General features: G+C 40.4%; 1 protein-coding gene across 1 annotated transcript in view; it reads left to right on the forward strand.

The window, feature by feature from the left end:
* Positions 1–26,410, forward strand: part of dpf1 (double PHD fingers 1) — a gene marked incomplete at its 3' end in the record, with an annotated part of 55,219 nt that extends 28,809 nt beyond the window's left edge. Inside the window, exons 9-12 of the mRNA XM_079246884.1 lie at positions 21,377–21,496; positions 24,995–25,107; positions 25,492–25,573; positions 26,340–26,410. Of these exons, the coding sequence (XP_079103010.1) occupies positions 21,377–21,496; positions 24,995–25,107; positions 25,492–25,573; positions 26,340–26,410 (386 nt within the window). The remainder of the gene's footprint in view (positions 1–21,376; positions 21,497–24,994; positions 25,108–25,491; positions 25,574–26,339) is intronic.

Raw genomic sequence — 26,410 nt, forward strand, 5'->3', positions numbered from 1 at the left:
AGGTTTGGAAAGGTACGTCTGACACCAGATATATTCTACATTTTCTTTTTAAAACCATCAGCTCGATGAGTTTGCAGACTCATAAAATCAATCCCTGGCCCTCACACTAGTACTTTTACTCAAAAACAACTTTCACTTCATAGAAGATGCTAAGATGCTCAAGTTTTATACTGACCAGATCATATTCTTTACTGAAAATGCAGAGTATTAGTTTGGGTTTTTGAAGGTTTGACTTTTTTCTCATTAAAAGCTCCAGACTGTGGCTGCAGGATCATTTTCTGCAGTCGTTACAAGAAAATGGAACGACAGGTGAAAACCATCCTCACTGGTGCAAATACCAAGTTGTGTCTGCATTAAACGTACCATGGGGCAGCTTAATAATAATTTTAATAACAACAACAACAATGTAAAAGATTTACATTTTTAGTCTCTGACTGAATATTTTCAGAGGTGTTGCGCATGTGTGAAAACAGCTTAATGCAATGTGTTGCTGCAGTTTCACCAACTGCTGCGAGGACGCATCAGCTCAATGACAGAACAAACAACTCTTTAATCAACACTCATCAGTTCTGAAGGACTGCCTGCGAAGAAACACCAGTTATACTGTCAGGGAAATTTCCTGTCCGCTCTTTATATTTCAGCTTCCAGTGACTATCTTTTTATTTATAGCACTCAGAGTGGCTTAAGGGCTTACTGAGTGTCCATTTATGCTCTGGTGCATATTATAATAAGGTGGTAATGAAGTTTCAGTTTACTGCTTGCTAAAGTCTTTAGCAGTTTTATACCAGTTAAGCTACCTGTGTGGGTGCTGAGAAGTACGGATATAGATGTTTTTGCCAAGTGGTATGTTATAGTAGTAAAACTTTATTACAGACACAAGTCCATTATAGCATTTGGTACAGAATATGTTCAGGTTTGTTGGATTGACACAGACACTTTGTGAAGCCATTTGTTAGTCATAATTAAAGCTTGTAAGTTCAGTTTTATCTATATCATGTTTTGTGCTAGTTAGCATATGTTCAATGTTATTGTAACTTTGAATCAACTAGAAACAATGAAATGATCATATGTGTAATTTGTTCAGACCATCAAAGTGGCATTACCTAATGAAGGCCAGCTTCACATCCATCCTGTCACTTACTTTCTTTTTAATTGTTTTCTCTGATAATGTTCTGTTGCATTTTCTTTGCTGGATCAGCCATGTTGTGTATCCAAAACAACCTGTGTGTCGATATCCAGTCGTTGGCCTTTGGTATCGGCCTTGTAGTTGTTCCTAAAATCATAACCAAAACGTATGCTGTGGTCTTGTTCGGCCCTTAATTGTAGACCAGTCTGTCAGAGACTCTCAGGGCTTGAGAGACTGAAGATGTTTTTTAAAAAAAAAAAAAAAAAAAAGGCTCAAGACTTATGTATTTGGCACATAGGTCATGGGGAAAAACCCTTGTCTCTTGTCTGGATGGTGGGGGTCCTGCACCGCAGCCTTATGGCTGTGCAAACCTGATCTGTATGGTTTCCAATGGTAGCAGCCCCTGTGGGCTTGACTGGGCTGGCTCCTGGTGTGAACAGGTCCCCATATTATTGTTTTTCTCACAGCAGCATCAATCCTGATGTTTATTTACATCATAATATGTTGGTTAAGAGGCAGATGAGTTTGGTTTTTTTTAAGTAGTTAGTAGTTGTGTGTTTTTTATGTAGATTGAGCTACGTTAGTAGAAATTTGATTGGACTAATGAATGTAAAAAAGCTATGTCCCACAATAAGCTAGCACAATCAACACCTTCAGCAGTGTTTCCCAGAAGCAATGTTAGACCAATTTAATTTTAGCTGAGCTCCACTCTACTGAAGGTTATTGCAGCATTAAGTTTTTTTTCTCTCCTTCGTTACAATGCCTGTAATGAAAAGGTCAGATGTTTATTGAGGTCATTTCATCTCTTTGAGCACCACTGACCTACTAAGTTTGACAGTTTTTAAGAAGTGACACAGTTCTTAAATCGTCAAAATACTCTACAAAATGAGCTCTGTGAATGTGTTATTGATATGAGAAGTGGGCAATAAAAGCCAACGAGCAACAATTACAGCAAATATTTAGGTTCTTATGAACATTTCATGAATCAGACAAAACACCTCTATGCTGTCAGCCATAGCGTCCAAATTACTTTCCAGTTTTTTTTCTGTTATTTTATCCTCAGGGCCTGTCTGTTTTCTTTGTTATGGTTTATGTTCAGTATTGACTCCTGCCTGTGTACTTCACTTTTGACCACATCTTTAAAGAACAATGGCATCCATTTATCCTACAGGTTTTTTTCCAGTAATGTTTAGTTAAAGTAGCTCACTTTTTCACAGACACAAATAAAACCAGAAGAAATAGCTGCAGACATTTTGAAAAGAGGGCAGAGGCAAATCAAAGCAATTTACTCATAGTAGAATCCAGAAAAACAGAAAAACACACATATCCACAATATATGCAGTATTGCTATACTCAGAGATAATATAGATATGTGTGTAGGCTTTGTATCTTGTCCATATATTGATGTTTCACCTGATATCTGTTGGAGCCACTTTTCTAGTGTGGGGGACACGGATTGCCCCCAATGTGCCGATCACTATGGTGCTACTGTTGCTTTCACCCTGCAGGCCTTCTCCAGTTCTTCCTTGAGGTACTTCTCCAGTTTCTCATGCTCCTTTTTCCTGATATTTCCATCATTGGGGATGGATATATCAATCACTACAGCTTTCCCCTGCTGCTTATCCATGATCACTTGTCCGGTTGGTTGGCCACCACCATTTAATCTGTCTGGATCTGTAAATCCCAGAGGATCTTAGCCTTCTCATTCTCTACCACCTTGGGGGGAGTTTCCCAATAGGACTTAGGGGTCTCCAGTCCATATTCTGCACAGATGTTCTTGTACACTATGTCGGCTACTTGGTTATGGCGTTCCATGTAATTCTTTGCCTGCTAGTATCTTGCACCCTGCTGTGAGATGCTGGATTGTTTCAGGGGCTCCTTTGCATAATCTACACCTGGGATCTTGCCTGGTATGGTAGATCTGGGCCTTGATCGCTCCGGTGCTCAGCCATAGTGTCCTGTGCTGCCATGATCAGTGCATCTGTGCTGTCCTTCAATCCAGCCCTCTCCAGCCATTGGTAGGACTAGTTTATATCGACCACTTTGGCTATCTGCCGGTGGTACATCCCATGCAAGGACTTTTCCTCCCATGATGGTTCTTCCATCTCGTGTTCCTCCAGACTCCGTTGTCTGAGACATTCACTAAGTGCTTCATCCCTTGGTGCCTTCTTCCTGATGTATTTGTCGAGCTTGGATGTTTCATCTTGGATCGTGGCCTTGACGATCACTAGTCCCCTTCCCGTTCTTTGCACTTAGTGTAAAGTCGCTGGACACTGGACTTAGGGTGGAACCCTCCATGCATGGTGAGCAGCTTCCGTGTTTTGACATCCATGGTCTGGACTTCCTCCTTTGGCCAAGTTATTATTCCAGCAGGGTATCTGATCACTGGCAGGGCGTAGCTGTCAATTACCCAGATCTTGTTCTTGCCCTTGAGCTGACTTCTCAGTACTTGCCTCACTCGTTGCAGGTATTAGCTTCTTCATGGTTGCAATTCTTCTGTGGTATGCCCAGCTACTTGTAGCTTCCCTCCACATTTGTCATCCTGCCCTCCGGGAGAACAATGCCCTCCATATGGATTACCTTCCCTCTCTTTGTTATCATTCACCCACATTTCTCCAGTCCGAATGACATTCCGATATCCGTGCTGTAAATCCTGGTGGTGTGAATCAGTGAGTTGATGTCTCGCTCACTCTTAATGTACAGCTTCATGTCATCCATGTACAGGAGGTGGCTGATGGTGGCCCCATTCCTGAGTTGGTGTCCACAGCCAGTCTTGTTGATTAGTTGGTTGAGGGTGTTCAGGCCTATACAGAACAGCAGCGGGAACAGGACATCTCCTTGATATTTGCCACATTTGTTGGAGACCTGTGCAATTGGCTTGAAGTTGGCCTCCAGGGTGGTCTGCCGAAGCCTCATTGAGTTTGCAATGAAGGTCTTCATGTTGCCATTGATCTTGTACAGCTTCAGACATTCCAGGATCCATGTGTGTGGCATTGAGTCGTCGGCTTTCCAGTAGTCAATCCAGGTGGTGCACAGGTTTGTCTGTCTGATTTTGCAGTCTCGGGCGACTGTTCTGTCAAACAGCAGCTGGTGTTTGGCTCCTCTGGTTCCTTTGCCAATGCCTTTCTGTGTTTCTGCCATGTATTGATCTATGTGCCCACTTACCTTAGCCGCTATGATGTCTGACAGGAGCTTCCATGTTATGGAGAGGCAAGTTATTGGCTGGTAGTTGGATGGGACTGATCCCTTGTGGGGGTCTTTCAGTTTCTGGACTTTTTGTCCCTTGTTCAGCCATTCAGGGTGAGTCCCATCCCTCAGGAATTGGTTAATTTGTGTTGCTAGGCATTCGTGGAGTGAAGTCAGTCTCTTTTGCCAGTAGGCATGGATCATATCAGGGCCAGGTGCTGACCAGTTCTTCATACCTGATAGTCAATGCTGGATATCTGCCACTGTGATGGTATCTGGACCTTGTTCAAGGAGGGAGCTGTGGTCTGCGCTGAGGTCTTTTAACCACTGTGCACCACGGTTATGCGATACCTCCTTCTCCTATATGCCTTTCCAGTATTGTTCTGTCTCCAGCCTTGATGGGTCAGCTTGTGTACTTTCACCCTGCCACTGGGAGTACACTTTAGCTGGATTAGTTGAGAACAGCCAGTTTATTCTTCTGGCTTCAACTTCTCTTGTGTATCTCTTCAGTCGCACAGTCAATGCTTGGAGTCTTTGTTTGGCAGTTTCCAGGGCCTCAAGTATGGACATCCATAGACCACTTCTCAGTTCCAATGCTTTCTGACTGAGGTTTTGGTCACTTTTTAATGCAGGTGGTGCTTTCACTCTAGTGGTAGCATGAGACAGAGTCTACAACCCACACAAGTGGCTCAGGTAGTACAGCTCATACAGGATGTCGCATCAATGCGAGCTGTGGCAAGAAGGTTTGCTGTGTCTGTCAGCGTAGTGTCCAGAGCATGGAGGCGCTACCAGGATACAGGCCAGTACATCAGGAGACATGGGAGGGCAACAACCCAGCAGCAGGACCACTACCTCCTTCTTTGTGCAAGGAGGAACAGGAGCAATGCCAGAGCCCTGCAAAATGAGCTCCAGCAGCCCACAAATGTGCATGTGTCTGCTCAAACAGTCAGAAACAGACTCCATGAGGGTGGTATGAGAGCTGATGTCCACAGATTGGGGGTTGTGCTTACAGCCCAACACCGTGCAGGACGTCAAGGAACATATATATATATATATATATATATATATATATATATATATATATATATATATATATATATATATATATATATATTTTTTTTTTTTTTTTTTTTTTTTCTGAATATACATATACATGTAAGCATGTATCATTTGTGCATGTGTTTTAGGTCTCTCTGGTAGGAGAGAGCCAACACAGAGCCAGCATTTGAATCGTTTAATATGCCCCAACACTCCCTCCCAAACATTCAGTAATCGCACACACACATACACAGTGCTCCAGAAAATGCAATCTTCTCTGCCGAAATGAAAAAGGAAGCTTAGACCTTTTGGATGGTGTGTGCATTTGCACAAGTGCTCATGCATTTGCAGGGCTGTGTGAGGGTGTTCATACATGTGATTGTGTATGCACTTGTGCACGTGTATTTGTGTGTGTGTGTGTGCCATAATACATTATCCCAATCTACTGAGTGTCTTGGACGAGACTCCGCCGCCCTCCACCCTCCAGTATATTGCCACATATGTAATAATATTAATATTGCTCCGTTAGATGAGAGCAACCCTGCATGCATAATTTATGCTATATTCTGTCTGTCTAGACGCTATAGTATGAATGCAGCATCCACAACACAAGTGTGAGCTGATACCCACTGAAACTTGTCACAGATGCTATAAAAGTGTGTAATTTCTGAACCTCACCCAGCATCGCTCTCTCCCTATACTTTACCATCAGTGTGATAAATGACAGATTATTCCAAGAGGAGATGAGATTTTCCTTCCTGCCCCTTCTCTTGGTCCATCTTTCACTACTTTCTTCTTCTCATCTTGCTCTGCATCCTCGCTTAAAACCTCTCTCCTTTCCCTCCCTGCCCCGCCACCCCAGTTTTCCATTTTCTCTCTCTGTAGTTTGCTTCATCCATCAGCTTTGGCTTCTCTCATAATCATTTTCTTTGTTTTGTGTCTACCATCACTAAAATCAGCCACCATTACCAACCCTCCCTGAACATTTCTGGATAGAAGCCGATATAGTGTTTACTCAGATTGAGCAGTGCCATTAAAATTCATGACTGCACCACATATACTGTTTCTTTTCCCCCAAACAGAAGAGAAGAAGAGGTTGGAGGTGCAGAAGGAGGGAGGGAGAGTATAGGCTGGAGGTGTGCAGGTCTCTTGGCATTGATGTGACGTTGGGAGGGGTGGGGGTAGACCGAGGAGAGGTGGATGGAGAAAAGGGGGGTGGTTGCTTATGTTAGAGGTTGCAGTGTCCACCTGAAAATTGGTTTTTGTGGGTACGTATAGAAAATTGGAGAGACAGAGAAGGAGGTAAATTGGAATAATAGTGAAATTGCAAATAGATTGCAAGGACACAAACTGAGAGAAACAGCAAGTGAGACTGAACAAATGAGATGAATAAAAGAAAGTCAGAGAGGAATAAATGGAAGAGAGAGAGGGCGAGGAGGAGAGGGAGGAGGAAGAGGGGGAGCACAGTTGTCATTAATTCGTCCCCTCTAAAATCAGAACTGAGATTCAGAGGCCACTTTATCTGGATGGACAGACGGTCCTACGGTGTGGAGCAGCGGGGACGCTCAGAGAGTGTTTCCATATGTGTGTTTTTAAGACAAACCGAACACACCACACACACATGCATGAGCAAGTCTTTGTGTCTATGTGTGTGTGTGTGTGTGTCTGTGCCACTGAGTTGTGTGAATGTGCTGTATGGCCAATCATGCCCAATTTCAAGTGTGTATGTGCATGAGTGTGTGCATGAGAGAGAGCGAGGGAGAGAGAGAGAGATGTAATTGAGCCCTTTGAAGGTCAGCATCCCTCTGTACCTACTCACCATTGTTGGTTGTTGTGGATTTTTTTTCCCCCTTCTCCACTTTTTGGCCTTGTGCTGCAAAATGGCCTCCCCTTCCTCCCCCTGCTGTCTGCAGACAGACAAGTAAAGGACAAATTATAAAACATCTATCGGAACAATGTTGAGGAGCCAAAATGGCTGCTTCCCATTTTGTTTATTGTCCCTCCATCTGTGCCTCGCTGTCTGTAGTCTCTCCACCCCACATTTTTCAGTCTTTCCCTTTGAGTAACATGAAAGGTGATTTGAATTGCAGTAATGTTCTAGCTCTTCTGTTTATTGCTCTGCCATATATAGCAGTGTCACTGGGCAGATGCAGATGATTATATCAACTGGGACGAGCTGTCCGGTCTTTGTACCCATTGATATTTGCTACCAAAGCTCCTCAAACCATATGAATGTTGCATCCCAGAACAAAGAGGACTGTTTTTCTTCATCAAGATATATTGTTTTATACATGCATTTAAGTGCCATGTGTCTGTTTGACATCAGAGCAGCTCTGCAGAGCAGAAAAAAGGCTTTCTTGTTTTGTAAGCTGTTTTTGGCCATTAATAAAAAAAACAAATGCTGTTCTTTCTGTGCTTCCACATAATGCAGCAGAGAACATATATGCTTTGTTTAGTTATAAAAAGAAGAAAAATTTATTACATTTTAAAAAAATAATTAAATGTCTTTATTAAAAAATCTTAACTCTTTTACAGCATGTTCTATTAATACTGAATTTTATTAAAAAGTTGTGATCAATATAAAATAAAAAATAAGCCTGCCTGATCCATTTCTGTCACTTAGTTTGGTAATATAATAACCAAAAGTAAATGTTTATTATTATTTCAGAACTGTTTTAAATTTAGACTATTACACTATTTTAACATATTATTTACTGTTATCTCAACCATTTGTTAAAAAAAAATCATTCTTATTGTTATTGTCCAAAACTAAAAAAAAAAGAAAAAAACAAACAAAGAAAAATAGAATACAAAGACATATTTTTCTTTTGTTTTTTGCAAACTATAAAGGGTTAAAGCAACATTATATGTTTTTGTTAATTACGATATTTGCAGTTTTCACCTCTAGCAGACGGCTGTCAGAGTGCCCTCAGATAGTAAAGTCAGGGAGGATGACTATGCAGAACCAACAGCTGCTCAAAACATTTTAGCCATTTAAAATCAACTCAAACCTCACTGTAACCACACATTCCTGATTCTCATAGAATGACTTTGCTTTCTGTTTCCATTCTTTTGGTCATTAATTGTAAGTGGGAATTTCGGTGTGCTGTTTATATTTTGTGTTTCCAGTATACACTATTTTTCTTATCATTTGTATTTCTAATGAAGCACTGCAAAGGAACAGTCCAGGATAAATAGAGCAGAATTTCACTGCAACTTTAACTCTTAGTACTTTCCTTTGGCCTCAGAAAGATTTTTCAGATTTATTTTACATGGTAACAAGTAATGTGTTTTTAGTTGAGAAAATGCAGTCCTAAAGATCCCTTCCCCCAATATTATGCCTCAGTGGTTTGTTACCTCCTCTACTTTTCCTAGTCTTAGACTCCCGTTTCCATGACAACACAGACATTAAATCAAAAGTTTCATTGAGTTTTGGCCTCTCTTTTCCACAGTTAAGAGTTTTGGGTGGAAAAACTTGCAAAAATGTGCAAGTTTCAGAGTGAAATAATACATTTATAAAGGCGATTTACACAATTGACTTAACGTTTAGTTTGAGAAAAAGAAAAAACTTTTAATTTGTTACATTGTTTACAAACAATAAACCTTACATTTAACTTTCTCAGTTCAAATACATAATAAAAATGTTTTATACTTTATTAGTAATGTTATTAATTCTTTGTAAGTTATTATGATCATAATCAAAATAAATAATTCTAGACACAAGATGACTGTTTCAAGCCTAAAGTGATATTTATATTGGTATCAATACCTATGATGGCGATACTTGCCCTGGATTTACTGTTTATCAGATCAAAACCAAAGTTTGCAGTGTCACCCAGCTCTACTGTCAGGGCCGGATTAAAAGTGCACAGGCCCCTGGGCCCACAGTGTTCCAGGGGCCCCCTTCCCCATGCCAACATTGTGAAAATTGTGAATGATACACTGTGAAACGACATTTCTAACATCTTTCAGCCAGTGGTACCAATAGCAATAGACTAGACACCGTGGTGTAACTATCTGGCTTTTATATACATTTTGTTTCATGTCCAAACTGCTGGTGTTTGCCCTACATGGGCCCCAAGTGAGCGTGGACCCCTGGGCCTGTGCCCATCATGCCCATTGGATAATCTGGCCTTGCTTACTCTGAAGACCTGGAAGAACAGGTCACATGGGGCACATGTGTTTGAAGTTTCACTGCCCACTAAGACCCACTTTCCAGTCTTTCCAGTCCTCTTTGTGTCGCACAGGAGTAGTTTTCATTCTGCTGTTGTGTAAATGCAACTGTTTGTCAGACACAAAAAGAAACTTTGCCATACTTACAGGGCTTTAACATGTACTTTTAAAATCTAACTTTACCCTCACTTCAGCCTTTTCACAGGATGCGTGTTTACGAGCCTGTGTTTTTTCTGTCAACATTTCTTAGTTGCCAAGTCAGTGTGTCATTTACTGCAGCAGAAGGACAACTGCTGTAGAGCAGTTTGTGTGAAAGTAACCATAAAGGGATACCCTGCATATTAAAAACTAATGCTAATGGCACTGGTGTGAACCAGCATGTGATGAGCTGGGATCTCATGTTCTGCTGAAGCATCATCGCAACTGATTTTTAAGTTTGGTTTTTATTGGAAATATAAAAATTGTGTGCTTTTTATCACAAAATTCCTTTCCTTACTATCCGTTTAGCGCCAGCGTCTGTCTGAAGGTTTCTGATATTGTAATCTGCTGCGTGTGATCAACGGAGGAGAACGCCTTCATGTGTAAAATCTGAACCAGTTTGTTTTTCACGTTCAGAGTAAAAACCTTTTGTTATGTAACACTGTGCTTACTCTGCATAAACCCTCATTATCATCTTAATTTCCAAAGCAAACACTGATTGGTTTGATGTGCATTTAATTGCCCGCATTTAGACACTACATGTGTTCTGAACTTTTCACATACTCTGACATCCATTCTGAGCTTTGGATTGGTTAATTGTTGCCGGTGCTGCATGGCACAGGAAAGGAAGGGAGAAATGGCTGTTGCCTAGCAATCTGGTTGCCATAGATACCGCCAGGGCTCCCCCCCTAAAGAGTACACTGTTATGTACATTGAAAAGAGAGAGAGAGAGAGAGCAGGAGAGTAGAAGAACAGTGGAGAAGACTTATAGCAAGAACTGAAATAGGGAGGGATGGAAGGAGGGTTGGGGGAGGAGAGAGAAAGAAAGCAGAATGGAAGAAGTTGGAAGTGGAGAGAAGAGCAGAGGGGGGCACAGAGGAGTTCATTAAAAATAAGATAAAAATATGGGAGGAGAGAGAGAAAAACAGACAAAGACAGAAGCAGAGCCAGAAGCAGAGAGTTGAGAAAAAAGAAAGAAAAATTGCTTCATGATTCATCATATAGATTCCCCCTGACAGTTGGAGTGGTGAAGGCAGGGTAATATTGGAGTCTGCTTCATTTGGTATTCTGTCTTAAGATGTGGTGCTGTGGCTTGCCGGCTGGTTGTTCTGCGGTCCCTCAGTTGTCTCGTCCATGTTTGTCTGCACCACCGCCATGAATGCATCCTCTCGCTTCACCCCTCTCAGCACAGTAACGGGACAGCTCGAGAACCAGCACCACGGCTACAAATCAATTCGTTGTTTTTATAATGAGCCAAAATTATCAATGACATTCTGCATTAGTGGCATTGATCGATGCCAACGTTTGCACATTCTGCTCTCAAGTCTTGCAAAATTATGGGTTCTTCCTCGAAAGCCTCAAATCCTGGTGCACAAAGAACAACAAGACTGGGAATGGATGTCAGCCTGATATAAAATGCCTGATGGTAGTTAGCAAGCAGCACTGGCCTCTCCACACACACACACACACACACACACACACACACACACACACACACACACACACACACACACACACACACACACAAGGATAATGGTACCACCTACGGAAACTCTACTCCCTATTCCTGTGCAGAAATGCCACAGAAATTAGAAGCCTTTGCCTTTTATTAAAACCAAATTCTCCCTTTTATGCATATTACTTTGTCCCAAGTGGTCGTTTTTGACATTTCCACATAACAGAGCAGGGCCGACACACACCATCGTGGACCATGAGAGGCTGGGCACAATTCAAACAGGATTTCACAGTCACATTCCCAGACGATTCTCTCTGTGGAACAAAATGGGATTAATAATTTGCATTTTAACTCTTTATCGACGGGGACACTGGCCTGCACTGCTGGCTAAGTGGCTCTTTCTAAGAGTGTGCATATGTTGAGTAGATGTGCACATAGTGTTACACACATCAGCGGGAGCTGTGTGAGTTTGTCTGTGTCTGATTTCTTTACATGCATGATTTATAGGGGTGGTTGTGTGTCTGAGTGTGTGTGCGTGTGAAAACTGCAGAGCCTGACGGATTGTGTGAGAATGTTTGTGTGTGTGTGTTTCTTGGGTCAGTGTGTTATTACAATAAAGTCATATATCAAGTTTTACTATGCACCAAAACGGCCGCTGTCCTCTTTAGTTTGCAATGTCACACAGTCTCACGTTGCACACTGAAACACACACACACACAAACACACGCATCCAGTCTCAAAATGCACTGGGAGTTACGCAACCTGCGGACTGGACACAGGTGGAGGTTGTATTCTTGTGTCTGTGGGATGTGTGTGTGTAAAAAGGGTGAAGGGTGGGGCATGCTGGGATAGGAGCAGAAACTGGGGAAAAACAGAGCGTTGCACTGGTGCAAGCATTAGAGTGGCACCAGATGGATTGCAGCAAAGAGTTCCAATTTCCTCTTTGAGCGTAAAGCAGAAGGAAGAGAAAAAAAAGAGACAAAATATGGAAAAGGAAGCAAAGAAAAAGAAGGTATCACAATGAAACACAGACAAGAGATGGAATCAGAGGCAGAGAAAGGCAGCAGTAATAAGAAACCATCGTGCAAGGAGGATGGGAGAGGAAGAGGATGGGAGAAAGACTGAGAGGTGGAAGATAGAGAGAGAGAGAGAGAGGAAGCCAGTGACTTTTCATCTGTGACTGACGGTTTCCATCTGACTGCATCTCTGCCTCCTTCTCTGCATAAAAAACCTGAAAATGTCTCCTCCAGCATTTGGGATTTGGTCTGTGGAAGCGTGCATGCGTGTGCTCCAACGTGCCATTTGCCGTATCCCTTTGTTTCATCTTACACTCTGAACAATATTTGTGACTGTAATTACGTGTGAATGTGTGTGTGTGTGTGTGGATGTGTGGTGCTACGGAGGTTACAGGGACTATCATTCATCACATTAAGCAGGGCCAGTGGGGGGAGGGGAACCAACTGAAACTGGACGGCAAAAGTTATTATGCAAAGACTTGGCTGTAAATCTTTGTGTGTGTGTGTGTGTGTGTGTGTGTGTGTGTGTGCGCGCACTTTGTACTGTACATGTGTGGGTCTTCTTGTCTGAGTGTGTGTGCCCTCCTTGTGTTTGTGTGCTGCTCCTGAGAGGCTCTCCTCATTAAGCAGCCAGGCGACAGGAGTGCAGAGTGTGTGTTTTCACACACCGCTGCTCCGATACAACTGGAAGCCCCCCTTTTTTTTGCCTCCTTTCCTTCTTTCTCATTTCTTCCTCACCTTCTTCCTCCTCATAGTCTTCCTTTTCTCTTTTGTATTCCACTTGTTATCTAAACCTTTCCTCATCCTCCTTCACATTTCTACCATTTTCTTCTCCCCATCTGCACTGGAAAGTGTCCCTGAGTAACTGTAAAGAATAGATGTAATGAAATGAAAACATAACCAAGTTTTGTGCTTCATGGCAACAATATCCATGACAACTTGATAAGGTTTTTTTTTTTCTGCTTACCTGAACTGAACAGCTCAGGCATTTACAAAAAACACATTTCTTCAGTCAGTTCAATAAATGCCACTGAAATGTTAAAATCAAGAGGCAGACAGAGAGGAAGGACAATAAAACAACAAACAAAAGGTGATTTAGAAACGTCAACAGGTAGGCTTACTTGTTCGTGAGTGTGGGGAGGATGAGATAATTCCAATAATAATTGGATGAAAGCACTAAATTGATGAGGCTTCCTCTGTGGTCGGCCAAAGAAGGGATTATCAGCCAGATTCAGGCTGTGGCAATTGTTCCATGTCCGAGTCTTGGAGGGAGAGGGAGAGAGTAGAAGGAGGAGGAAGAGATATTGTACGGAGGTAAGCTGTGATGGCTTGCAACCACAAGATCAGTCATTATCTAAAAGAGTCCAAAATTCAAAGTTAAATACACTAAAAGGAGGTTAAACAAAGGCAGGCCGTTGAGAGTAATTTTTTATTTCTGCATTTGTTTCGTCATTTTTCTTTTTTGCTCTTCTCACCGCTTGCATTTTACTCCTTCTAATGTCTTTTTCTTCTTTTGTTTGCTGCAGTTTCTTTTGCAGGTCCCTCTCCTGCCCTGGTAAAGTTTGACCGCTTGAACAGAAATAGATTGTTCATCCTGGCTAGCAATTGGAAGACATTTTCTGAAGCATGTAGACACACAGCGGGGGATCTCTGGTTATCCAGTTTTCCTGCAAAGATTTGCTGAATAAAAAACACAGTGAAGCGTACTTCAACAGTCATCTTTGTCTGTAAAGATTTGTGGATTAAAAAAGAGGTATCCAAGATTTTGTGCACATTTTTACTTTTTATTTAGCCTTTATTGAACCAGATTTGTCCACTTGAGATCAAAGATCACTTTACCAAATAAGATCTGGCCAAGATGGGCAGCAGCATATAGGTAGTTAACATAAAGCAGCGGACAACACATAAAATTCACAATGATAAAACTTCCTCACATATAGCACAAGCTCACCGACAAGGCAGGCTGCAGTGATTTTACCACAGCTTTAAACTCATTCAATGTAACAAGAGCTTTAACGTGAAGCCCAGATTGCAATTTATTTCAAGTATTAGGTGCTGAAAACCTCAATGCTTTCTTCCCCAGTTCAGTTCGTACGTTGGGGACAACAGATTGCAGAGCATCTGAGATAGTGACTTCCTTGTTTTCTTGCCAAAAGACAAGACAAATAGGGCGGAGAGATACCCAGAATGGTTTGGTAAATGAACACATACCAATGGCTGAGGCGTCCAGAACATAAAGATGTCCAGTTAATCTTAGAACACAATGAACCGTGAACACTGGTACAGAAAAAAGCGGAGGTTTTTCTCTGTTTGAGCCCTTTTTCCACACCCAAAAACAGTTTCTGGCACTGAAACAGGACATTTGGGAAAACACAACCAGAGTTAAAGCTTGTATACCGCTGTCTCTTTGTTTAATGTCCTAAATATGCACCGATCTCCCCTTTGTTTACATGGTGGAGCTAGCCAAGATAGCGTTGTTGGAACCATTGCTAGCAGGACTTTTTACTTGTTTGTACCTAAACGTACCGTAACAAAGCACACAAAAGAGTGGCAGTATATACTCGTCATAAGTCACTAGTTCTGGATCAGGCTACAACAACTTTCCTGTCTCCAGGAAGCCATTGTTGCACTTGGTTGAACTGTTGGACGGACATCATGGAGATCAACTTTCAGTCCTGTTTTTAAAAAAAAAAGTTTCTATATAATGTTTTTGAAAGTTTTGTTTGGATTGAAACTGTTTTATAAAAGTGTTTTGTGGACGTGATTTGTGTTTTTGAGCAGGAAACAACAGATATTTTTAAAACATTTATTATTGTGTATTTAGCCTAATTTGCAACCATGACAAGAGCTGGTTGAACCCTTCAAGTCTGTATTAAAGTAGCTGGAGTGACTGAGTAGCATTAACCATCATTAATGCAATGAAAGGCGATAATGCTCCACGTTTATTGGTGGCTCAGTGATCAAAAGAGACAAATCAGTCATTCTCATATGATCCTGCTCATTTCAATATGTGAATAAACACAAGGAGAGGAACATGAGTGTGATCAACCAGTGACACAATGTTTTGATTTTGTCTCGTCTTTCATGCTTTTTTTTTTTTTTTTTTTTTTTAAATTTACCAGCCTTGTTTAGCAGGACTTGTTTTGTCAGGTTCTCCTTAACCTGCTCAAAGCAGCACAGTGGGAAAGTAAAGACAGCAAGGTACCTAATGAGCTTATAGGTTGTTTCTGGAGCACTTGTGGTTCCATCATATCAGACACACATTGCATCGAAGACCAATTAAAGCCAGATATTAGCAGCACAGTTGTGTTTTCCATGTTTTCAGAATTTCCTTTAACAACTTTATTTAACTTTTTAAATCACTTTTTATCAAGTGAAATGTTGGAGGAGCAAATTAAGAAATTATTTCAAGGGCTGAAATTTGCTACACTGATGGGGTCACCAGCATACCAGTTTACTTCTTAACAGGATTGTATCTGTCAGGTCATAATCCTCAAAGAAACCTGTTGAGATGAAGAGATAGAGCTTCAAATTCACAATGTTTGAAATGATTTTTGTTTATTTCTGATTTAATCAGTTTTTGTTGTTTTAAAATAAGATGTCTGTCTTTCAAGGACAGTAACCCAAAAGTGAGAGTAATAGTTTTTAGTTAGAAAAATGGAAAAAACAATAATAAAACTATTCAAATGTAACGATTTCAGCCTTTCCTCTTACTTTTGCAATTAATTTGTGTTTCTTTTCAAGGAATAATTTGCTGATCCATTCCTCAAAGCATCAATATTAATATTAATAAAGTATTTGAAGCACTTGAAATATGAAAAACATGAAAAAATGCAGGTTTTTATTTTATTTTATTATTATTATTTTTAAATTCAGGTGAGAAGGAGTCCAGCATGTGGGAGCTGAAAGGGTAAAACAATAACAACATAACGATGGAGCAGCATGGAGGAGGAAAGACAAGAAAATGAGACTGGGGGAGAGAGAAAGATGGATGGGGAAGGGTTGGTGTTGTGGGGGAGAGGAGGTGGGGTGAGGAGTAGTTGAGGATTCATCTCTTGCTGGATAATTCCCAGGAGGATCCCTCTCCAACACTTGAAAGCTGTGAAGTGTGCGGTTCTGCTCATACTCCTCCTGGTAATTGGAAGAGGAGAGGAGTGGGAGAGGAAAGGAGAGGATGGTCAGGTAAAGAAGGGAACAGAAAAAAATGGGGATGGAGAGGAAGAATGTTCTTAAAAGATTAGGAGGGAGGTAAAAGAAAAATAGGAAGAATACTTGATGATTGCTGGTCCTTCTATTTGTTATATACCTCTTTATTTTTCCTCATTACCCCACTCCTCTTTATTTTCCCTCTCAATCACTATTCTCCTCTCTCCTCAATGGCGTGTCTGCGGTTCCAGGGGGGGCTTCTGAAACATGGCCACAGGCGTTTAATCATTGATGGATTCCCCCCCCCCCCCCCCCCTCCAAACAGGCAAGCCAGCGGGCAGCCCTGACTCACTCGCATACGTCAAGACATGCTGATTCACTCTCAGGGGCTTTCAAGTACACACACAAAGAAATACAAAGCAAACAAGAATTTGTACAGACGCAGATAAAAAGCAGACTGAATGTGTTTTGTATGTGCATGCATATATATGTGTGTGTGTGTGTGTGTGTGTGTGTGTGTGCCCATTCACATGCGTGTCAGTCTACTTTTTGTCACCAGGGAGTGTGAGGCCCAGTCAGCAGCTCTGAGCCAAAACAAAAGCAGTAAAAATAAAAGAAATTTATTTGACCACCACAAGAACACAAATGAGTTAGCAGTGGCTTCAGGCCTGCTCGCCGCCGCTTAATGCCTCCCCCTACAGTAATCTGAGTAAACATTGGGCTGTGTTGGGTTATTAATAATTAAATACACAGATATAGGTCTTCATCCAGTACCACCATTTTGTTTTTTATACTGGTGAATAGTCCATGGTAATGGATCAGGAACTCCTTCGCAGCTAGGCCCAGTACAGTAAGCTAGCAAAGTTAGCTTGATCCGCTACACATCCGCCACCTTGGTTCAGACAGAAATAACTAAATAAAAGCTTGTTAGAATGTTTAACAAACAATTTATAGACTTAATGCTTAGCGGATACTTTGGATTTTTCTCGGTCAACATCACGTTGATACAGTTTATTGGTTTGTGAAGTTTCTCTGCAACAGCTCTGCTAACTGATAACAGAACCAGAAAACACCACAGAGCTAAGTTTTCAGGTTATGCTTAATTTTTAGAGCAGTTGTTCACTAATCTTTTGAGCCACAACCCCTAAGTAACATAGTTTGATGTTTGTGACCCCCACTCCAGGCAACGACCGCGTGGTTAATTGTGTGACAAGTTATTTCACATGGGTCATTCTGCAGCCATCTTCTAAATCACTGTTTCACAAATGGGAAACGCATAGATCTGGGGGTACTTCAAGGCAGTCCAGGGGGTATGTGAAATTAAAAAAATATATATATGTTTTTCTTTTTATGTTTTCTTTAAAACACCCTGAAACAAAATAATATCAATGTAATATCATATAAATATTTAATATATTCCAATAAATGTAAGTGTACATTCATAAACTGAATTTACATTTAGATTCACATAATTTTGTTCCTCCCAAAATCCCACGTTTTGACGTGAATTGAACCCCACCGTCACCTTGACAACAAAAAACAATGGAGTCCTGGTTGAAGCGTATAGTAGAGATGTGCAAAACACAATTAAAGTTTAAAAGGCCAAACATAAATGATAAAATGCTGTATTTCATGTGTTTTCTGAACTAAAAATACTTTGCAGTGGTTAGGGGGTACTTGGTTGAAAAAATATTTTACAAGGGGTACTGTGTTGCAAAAAGGTTGAGAACCGCTGTTCTAAATTTAAGGAATACTTTCAGGATCTTTATAAATAAGGAGGAAAGAGTGTTTTTAGTGGATTCAGTTCACCACTGTGACAAGGCACCGACAAGCCCAAGGTCAGCCTCTCTCCTAGAAATCATGCTGAATTTAGATTTTCAATATTAAATGCACTGACTTTTTTGAGTTTATCTGTTAATTTACAAAAAAATTAAGTTATTAATTTCACAAATTTGTCTCTGCATTAATGATTTTACTTTGACAGTCCTAGTAAAAAACCAAAAGCCAAAAAATAAATGTGGGATATTCATATATATATATATATATATGTATATATATATATATATATATATATATATATATATATATATATATATATATATATATATATATATATATATATATATATATATATATATATATATATGTATACACTGATGTATGTTATCATATGTACCTTGCTTATTCATATGTACTGTGAGGATGACACCCTGGCCCCCGGTTTTAACCCTTATCCTTATTATTTGTCATGTTAAAAAGGTAAAATGACATAAAATGCTGAAAATATGTATAAAGTAACTTCAGGATGTGGCCAAAGTGTTGTGCTGTTCACACATACTGCTATGAGATCATGCCGAGTTGTGGGAGCCGAAACTCTCGACTCAAAAGGAGTTTCATGTTTCTGCAGGTTTTTTCCCGCTCATTTAAATCAAGCCCTGCGGAAAAACACGTCAAGCTGCAACAGAAAGTGTCAGGAAAAACTCTGATGCAGACAGAAAGTAAAAAAAAAAAAAACCCGACACAATGTGTGGGGTTTCTCTAAAAAGGAGCTCTTATTAAATTAATGCTCATTAACGAAACTACAATTCAGATCTGCGAAGTTTTTTTAAAACAAAAAATGCTCCATGTCAACACGCCGATCATGTAGATAAGAATTCAGTGACGCTTTGTCAACTGGTAATGATGTCCCATCCCATCATGGACATGATGTGACATGTTGCAAGTGATATGGATAACAGAGATGTCATAAAATGTTTCTATTTATCATCAACTCTTCGCATTCTGCTCAGAGCACTGATGTGTATCTGCTTCACCACAAGAAATGCTGCAAAAGTCATTTAAATTAATCTTTCAGCATGTTGGTGCTTTGACAACATGCGACTCCAGATTTAAAAAATACTAAAAACCTTAAAGCAGAAAAAGCCCAATATGAATCATTTGACATTAATTCTAACATTTAGGACTCTATTAAACTGCAAACTGACCTGATAGTCTATTTTTTATTTAAAACATGGGTGATGTTGATTGACATTTACCATCAGTATAGTAATATTTTTATCCCCAAGTTTGCATTTTTTTATTTATTTATCTATTCATTCATTTATTCATTTATTAATAGCAGTGTATACTTTTGGAAAATGTGAAAATGATTCATGTTACTGTAAATAGTTGACTCAAACTTCATGTAACCAAATACTACAGATGTTAAAAATGATTTTTTCTGAGACTATTTTGACAATATTTCTATGTTCTTTTAATCTTCCTTTTTTCTTTACTTATACGGAATAAATAATCCCTCTATCTTTTCAGTAAAATGATGTAAAAAGAATGATCTGAAAGGTGACTGATGGTTTTTGAAGAAAACCATCAGTTTTCTTCAAAAAACTGATGTAAACTTAAGGTTTTACAGCTCATAAAAATCATAAAGTGCCTTTTTCTCCTGAAACTGTGATCACTGGTTGGACAACAGCGCGGTTTCATCGGTAATATCACAGGAAAAAGAAGATGATGAGTATATAAGGATGCAAAATGGATAGAAAATAAAATTTTCATTGTCAAGAATCATCATCGAGCTCTCCATACAGTCAATCAAATGCGTGTTTTTTGCACACATGGACGTGTGCATCTATGTTTGCACACCAGCCGTGGCTGTTTAGCTCCGCACAGCTCTGACTTCTGCAGTAGCTCATAAAGGTTATTATTTTCCTCCCTTTCTCTGCTTGCTGCCTGTTTGCCTGTCCTTCATCCTCATTAAGGCTTTGGTTATTTATTTATTTATTTATTTTATCATTTTATGTCTCAGAGATTAAATCCAGACATTTTTCTCTACATACCCAACTGGTTTTTCTCATTCCTTTCCCATGCAACCATCAAATTCCATCAAATCCACCCTCACCTCGCTCTCAATCCCTTCCTGCAGAGCATGACTCCACCCTGAAATAGATAAACTAATGAGCTCCCTGTCAGCTGGGAGTGTGTACACACACACACACACACACACACACACACATCCTACCAACGACAACTCTGTCAGTCTGTGTGCCTGTTTTTCTCCAGGATGACTGGTTTTCTATCTGGGTCTGAATGTGGATTTCTAAGTGTGCACCAGTGTGTACCACTCTGTTGTTCAGCGCCTGGTGACTCATTGTGAAGGACCTGTCCATCGCATTACATCTTAGAGAAGAAAGTGTACTTACAAAATACTCTGTAGTGGTTATGTGCTTCCATTAAAGTGATTATGCAATCATCAGCAGTGCGACGGGCAGGAGGCAGACAGACAGGTCAGACAGAGAGACGGGTGGGGGGGTGAGTTAGATGTGCAGCATGTACAAACATTCACATTAATATGCCCACATACTGTACATACACAACACTCAAGCAGGCAGCAGGAACGTCTCTCTTGTTAATAGTTATTATGAAATGGCGTCACACAGAGCGCTTGTCTTTCCCTGCTCAGCATGACGGCAGGTCCGTCCCTGCAGCCTCCTGGATACTTTTCCCATTTTGAATTTCTCCCTCTGCCTGTTCTCCTCCTCCTCTTCTCCCTCTGACAATATTTACGAGACCCCCGGGGCTCCCAGCCAGCATCCCTGTATGTGTCTCTGCATCTGCCCTCTCCTTGCTGGGTGAGCTGGGGTTTGGGGGGTTCCTGCCTCCTCTGCAGGTGACTGTTTCTCAAACCAAAAAAAAAAAAAAAAGGAACTACGGAGACTTCTGTGACACATCTCTTTTCTTTTTCGCTGTCTTACATCTCAGACGTTTATCTCTAATAACACTGTGGCAGTAATACTCGGATGGTGGTACTTCTCAGCCCACCTCAGCGATGGCTGCTTTGCTGATCTGTTACAGCTTTCTCCTTTTCAATCTGTCCTACTGTCAAGAGACTTGTGCAGCCTCTTAACCCCAGGACAACATTTCATAACACTAACTTATGAGTTTCCACTTTGCTCTTCATCCCCCTTTTCTTTCTCAAGAGGGCAGTAAAAGCTTTGGTCCCATATTTCTTACCTACTTCTCTTTTTTCCTGCTTGTTTTCAGCCAAGAAAGCAGCGGACGGCTCAGTTATCGCCAACGGCTACTGTGACTTTTGCCTCGGCGGCTCAAAGAAGACCGGCTGTCCTGAAGACCTTATCTCCTGTGCGGACTGTGGACGCTCAGGTAGGGCACCGCTGAAGGGGATGATTGGCAGGAGGAAGGCTGTCCTCTGTTGACGCGCGATTTTGACACATTTGGTTTATTGAACGTGGAAGTTGTTTGTTAGTAAATGTGAGCTTTAATGCTTAAGTTGAAACCAGATGGACCATACCTTTGGTTTCTTGTTTTTCTTTTTTTTCCTCTATTTTTTATTAGCCCATCCAATACACGTCATGTACAATGTTTCTAAATTTACTGGTGACAATTTAATGTAATATTTCAGATCTCTTTAGTTTTTTTTTTTTTTCTCATATTTATAAGCATGATCTCTTATTTAATGAAAATATTACCTTTTAAAGGTGATTCTTTTAAAAAAAAAACATCTTCTAATAAACAGCTAATTAAGAGAAGGAGACTGTGAGTAAATGTTTTGGCATATCTCATTGAATTTTAAATGATCGTGACTTGTTCATGAGTTGTAAAGAAGAGTAAATATACATGGCTGAGAGCACATTTTCTTCATTTAGATGAGCAGAGGGAACATGATTAAATAAAAGATGATAAATAGATGTAAATAGAAACACCTGAAAAAGAAAGTGCACCCTCTTTCAGTTCAAAGGTTTTATGCATCAGGACACAATGGAAGATTATTTGGGGTTTTTTGCCACGTCTTACAATTCTGTTAATAACTGGATTCTTTATTTTATCAAAAAGTAAACCAACTAGCAGAAGGAGTGAGTGAAAAATGAAGTGTACCATTACTTCTCCAACAGGAATTAAAGGGGGGAGGGACAGCTGGGTGCTGTGAATTACATGCAGCATTTAGACGTTGACGCGATGCCGCGGCGGAAAGACATCCGAAATGAGAAGCTGATTTTGTTGCCTGTCATTCTACGAAAGGTCGTGCAGTCTAATAATTACATTATACGACTATATAAAAGATAATTCTGAAATGGAAAACATTCCAGACTGCTGACAATCTTCCCAAAGGCGGATGTCCAGGTTCTGCCGGAGGTTTCCTTGAAAGTTGAATTGAATTGATCTGAATGTCTGTACAGTGCTTACAAAAAGCCACTTTAACAAATATTAAAGTTCATGACAGAACAGGTTGAAAAAAACTGAAAAAGTCTGGCTGCTTTGGAGAAGTTACAAGAAAAAAGCATCTTCTCTTTAAAAACAGAAAAACAACTTCAGCAATGACAGATGTAATGTACACCTCCATTATTGGTAAATATCCAACATATCTCATTTAACTTTTGTTTTTCCAGGCAAATGCTTGAGATAAATTCAACTCTTTCCACAAAAAGAGTGTAAGGTGTACAACAACACGTAACACAATACTTAACAATATTAAAACACACATTCAAATTATATTAAAACAAAGAACATTCACTTAACCAAAGCATGCAGCAAAGCTCCTGCATGATCCCATGTTTCCCTTGAACACGTTACAACCCAGAGAAGGAGGCAGTTATGGAAGATAAAGATGCCTGCATGTAAAGTGGAGTAATGTGGAGTTTGTTGTCCCAAGTGGCAGGTGGACGTCACACAAACAGAAGTAACAGGAGGGAGGAGTGGGTGGTGCTGCTTAAAGACACTAATAAAATATCTACTGGACTAACTAGTAAGAAATAAACTAACTAACTAATCAATACCAAAAGAGAGAAACAAGCCAGGTGACTGCAGAAAGTCCAGAATAAATCTACAGCAGAGAGAAGCACTGCGTCTAAACAACAGAGAACTGGTGTGTCTGAATGAGTGGTGGTTTGGTCCAAACTCCAAACAATTAACAATAAACAGCAGTTTACAACACTGAACAAGAATGCCTTGAAGGCTCAACTATGGTGCTCAGTAAACACCCTCTAAGAGGTTGCACACTGTTTCAGTCACAAACAATAAGAGTCTCAACAGAGTAGACAAGCTGCCAAACGAACACAGCGGCTGCTGAACCTTTTACCGCAGGAATGAGGAAGGTTTAGCACCAATCCCAGCCTGGCGATGGTACTGGGATATACAAAACAAGGGGGAGCACCCAGACCAACAGGTAGCAGCTGTAACACAAGAGTTTTAAACTGAAGGAGGCTAACAAGGCTCTAAAGCTTATCATATCATATCAGCTGTTAAGCACGGTGGTGGAGGGGTGATGATTTGGGCCCGTTTGTTTTGCTAGCAGTGAGTCGGCCATGAACTCCTCTGTGTACCAAAATCTTCAATAGTCAAATTCGAAACCTTCCTTGAACCCAAACAAAAAGAAAACACAACATAATTACTTACTGTTAATGACAGAATGTCTTGATGTAAAATGCTGGGCTTTATATACGAGACAAAGATCCGGTAAGGACTTACCATTCATTTAAAGAGGGTGTACTTTAGGTATGACTGTATAACTGGATCTAGCCTCCAGTTTAGAGCCACATTGGACTGGTGGGAAACCAGATCATTCTACTCTGCAGTTATCAAAATAACACCACCGTCACATAAATTTATAGGCATTAAAATATGAAATGATCAAATGTCTGTCTTTTTTTTCTGGGTTAACCTTGCTGATCTGCCAGGTGTGATTATAAACGTTGCCTATCTCCGCTTCTGAGACCTCATTGTAACATTAAAATCTACATGGATGTTTTTCTGCGTGATAGTGTGTGTTTTATTTGTGAACACCAGAAGGTATTTCTTTTATTTGAGTAACTTTGCATAATGTTTCAATCTGTTCCCCCATTACTAGCTGAACTTTGTCTTACTATGGGATGTGTTTGTACATTCTGGCTGCATGTAAAAGCAGAGATTGTCGTGTAAATGATGCACATGACTGCATGTACTGTATATACATATACTGTACATATCGTCCTTAAATGTTTCTTTTGCATTTGGAAAAATAAAAAGAGAGGACAGAAAAAAAACAAAAAGATTGATGTGATTTGTAGTGAATGGGCTAATGCAAAATGCTGGTATGGTCCTTTTTTTTTTTTTATAACCACTAATAAAGAAGAGAAATGAGAGTCAGGAGGTGAGCTTGACTTCATAGTTTTATGATCAGGATCATGTAACAACATGTACCGAGGAAAACTCCAATTAATATGGACAAAGATGGAAAGCTTATTTTGTCATGGCAAAGACATTCTGTGCAAAAAGGATCGTTTATTATTTCATTTTTCAAATTACAAGAAAAAAAAAAGAAAGAAAAAGAAACAAGTTTGACTAAGATGATGTCATTTTTTCCTTTTAAAAAAAACAAGCTTATGATTCATGTAACAGCTCAAAAAAAAGAGACTTCACTTAAATCCAATGATTTCTGGATTTATGAATACAACTAAATGGCAGCAAATTTAGAATTTAGTTATTAAAAGGTTCAGCGTTGAAGTCCTTTTCACTTCTGTGACACAAACATACAGATAAACTAGCTGAATGATGAACAATTACCTTCAAACTACAAACACTGATGGTGAAAACTGTATGGCTATGTGCTGGTGTGTATGTGTTATATTTGTGTGTGTGTGTGTGTGTGTGTGTGTGTGCACCCAGGCCACCCGTCCTGTCTGCAGTTCACAGTGAACATGACGGCTGCGGTGAGGACTTATCGTTGGCAGTGCATCGAGTGCAAGTCCTGCAGCCTGTGTGGCACCTCTGAAAACGACGTAGGAGCTCTTTTCATATTACATGTTACTTCTAAACACAAGTGGCTGCACACACACACACACACACACACACATGCAAACTGTACATACATGCACGAACATGTAGCGTGGACGAGCCTGTGACTTCTAGCGGAGGTTAATGGATGCTGCTGGTGTAGGTGGTTTGCAAACAGAGGCTTGGTGATGCGTTTGAGTGCACGGCAACCGAAAAGTGGCAGGAGGGTGATGTTTAATCACACGGCCATACTGATGCCCACTGATTTATTTCACATACTGACATGAATAAACCGGTGTGCACACGCATACAGTGTCACAGTTGCTGGATCCTCAGCTTTCATTGAAAGTCTGTCTCCGTGTAACAACATCTGCTCTCTTCTGTTGCAGGACCAGCTGTTATTCTGTGACGACTGTGACAGAGGCTACCACATGTACTGCCTGAGCCCTCCCATGTCAGAACCACCAGAGGGTAAGCAGAACCATGCAATAAACAGCTGGCATCAACTCTCCAAGTGTCTGTAACAGTTGGTACAGTCGTGTTGGACTTTTTAAGTAGAGAACAATGTAACACTCTGCATCTCTCCTGAATGTGAATCCACCAGGGTGAGACAGTCTGGGATTGCAAATGTGCAGCACGAGTATTTATTCAATCAAACTCTCATTAGCCATATAAGATGGCTGCCTCAGGATGTTTGATGAGGTTGTCATGGAAATAAGGAGTAGATAGATGCTGTTTCCATGGAAAAAGTGTCACTTGCCTGAAGATACGGTAGCGATGCCAACTTGAGCGTTTGACACTCACAGTGTGTAAAGATGCAGTGTTTTTCTTTAATCAGCAAGAAACCTTTTTGGAAAGTCATCTGTAGCATCTTGTGTGTTTTCAACCTTTCGTGGACTCTGATGACGTTCAACCTCTAAATATATTCTACAGTATAAGCTCAAACAACACCTTCTGGCAAAACTCACATTTACTTTGAAGTATTGAGGTTGAGAGGTGTGTTTTAGCATCAGTTGCAAGTTGATGTTTAATTAACGTCAGAAATCTCGACGCCTTTTTTCCAAAACCAAAATGACTTGTGAAATCTCCTGCATCCACAGACCACAGGCACAGCGTGTGCCGCTTCAGCACAGAGCTTTAATTTACAGCGTTACTTAACGCTCTGTGGGAAATAGGGGGATTAATCCGCAAGGCTTTACAATAGCTGTGATGAACTTCTGATCTGTGTGTTTTACAGGGAGCTGGAGCTGTCATCTGTGTCTGAGACAACTGAAGGAGAAGGCCTCAGCCTACATCACCCTCACTTAA

This window comes from Telmatherina bonti (assembly GCF_933228915.1).
Source record: "Telmatherina bonti genome assembly, chromosome: 9".
Classification (NCBI taxonomy): Eukaryota; Metazoa; Chordata; class Actinopteri; order Atheriniformes; family Telmatherinidae; genus Telmatherina; species Telmatherina bonti.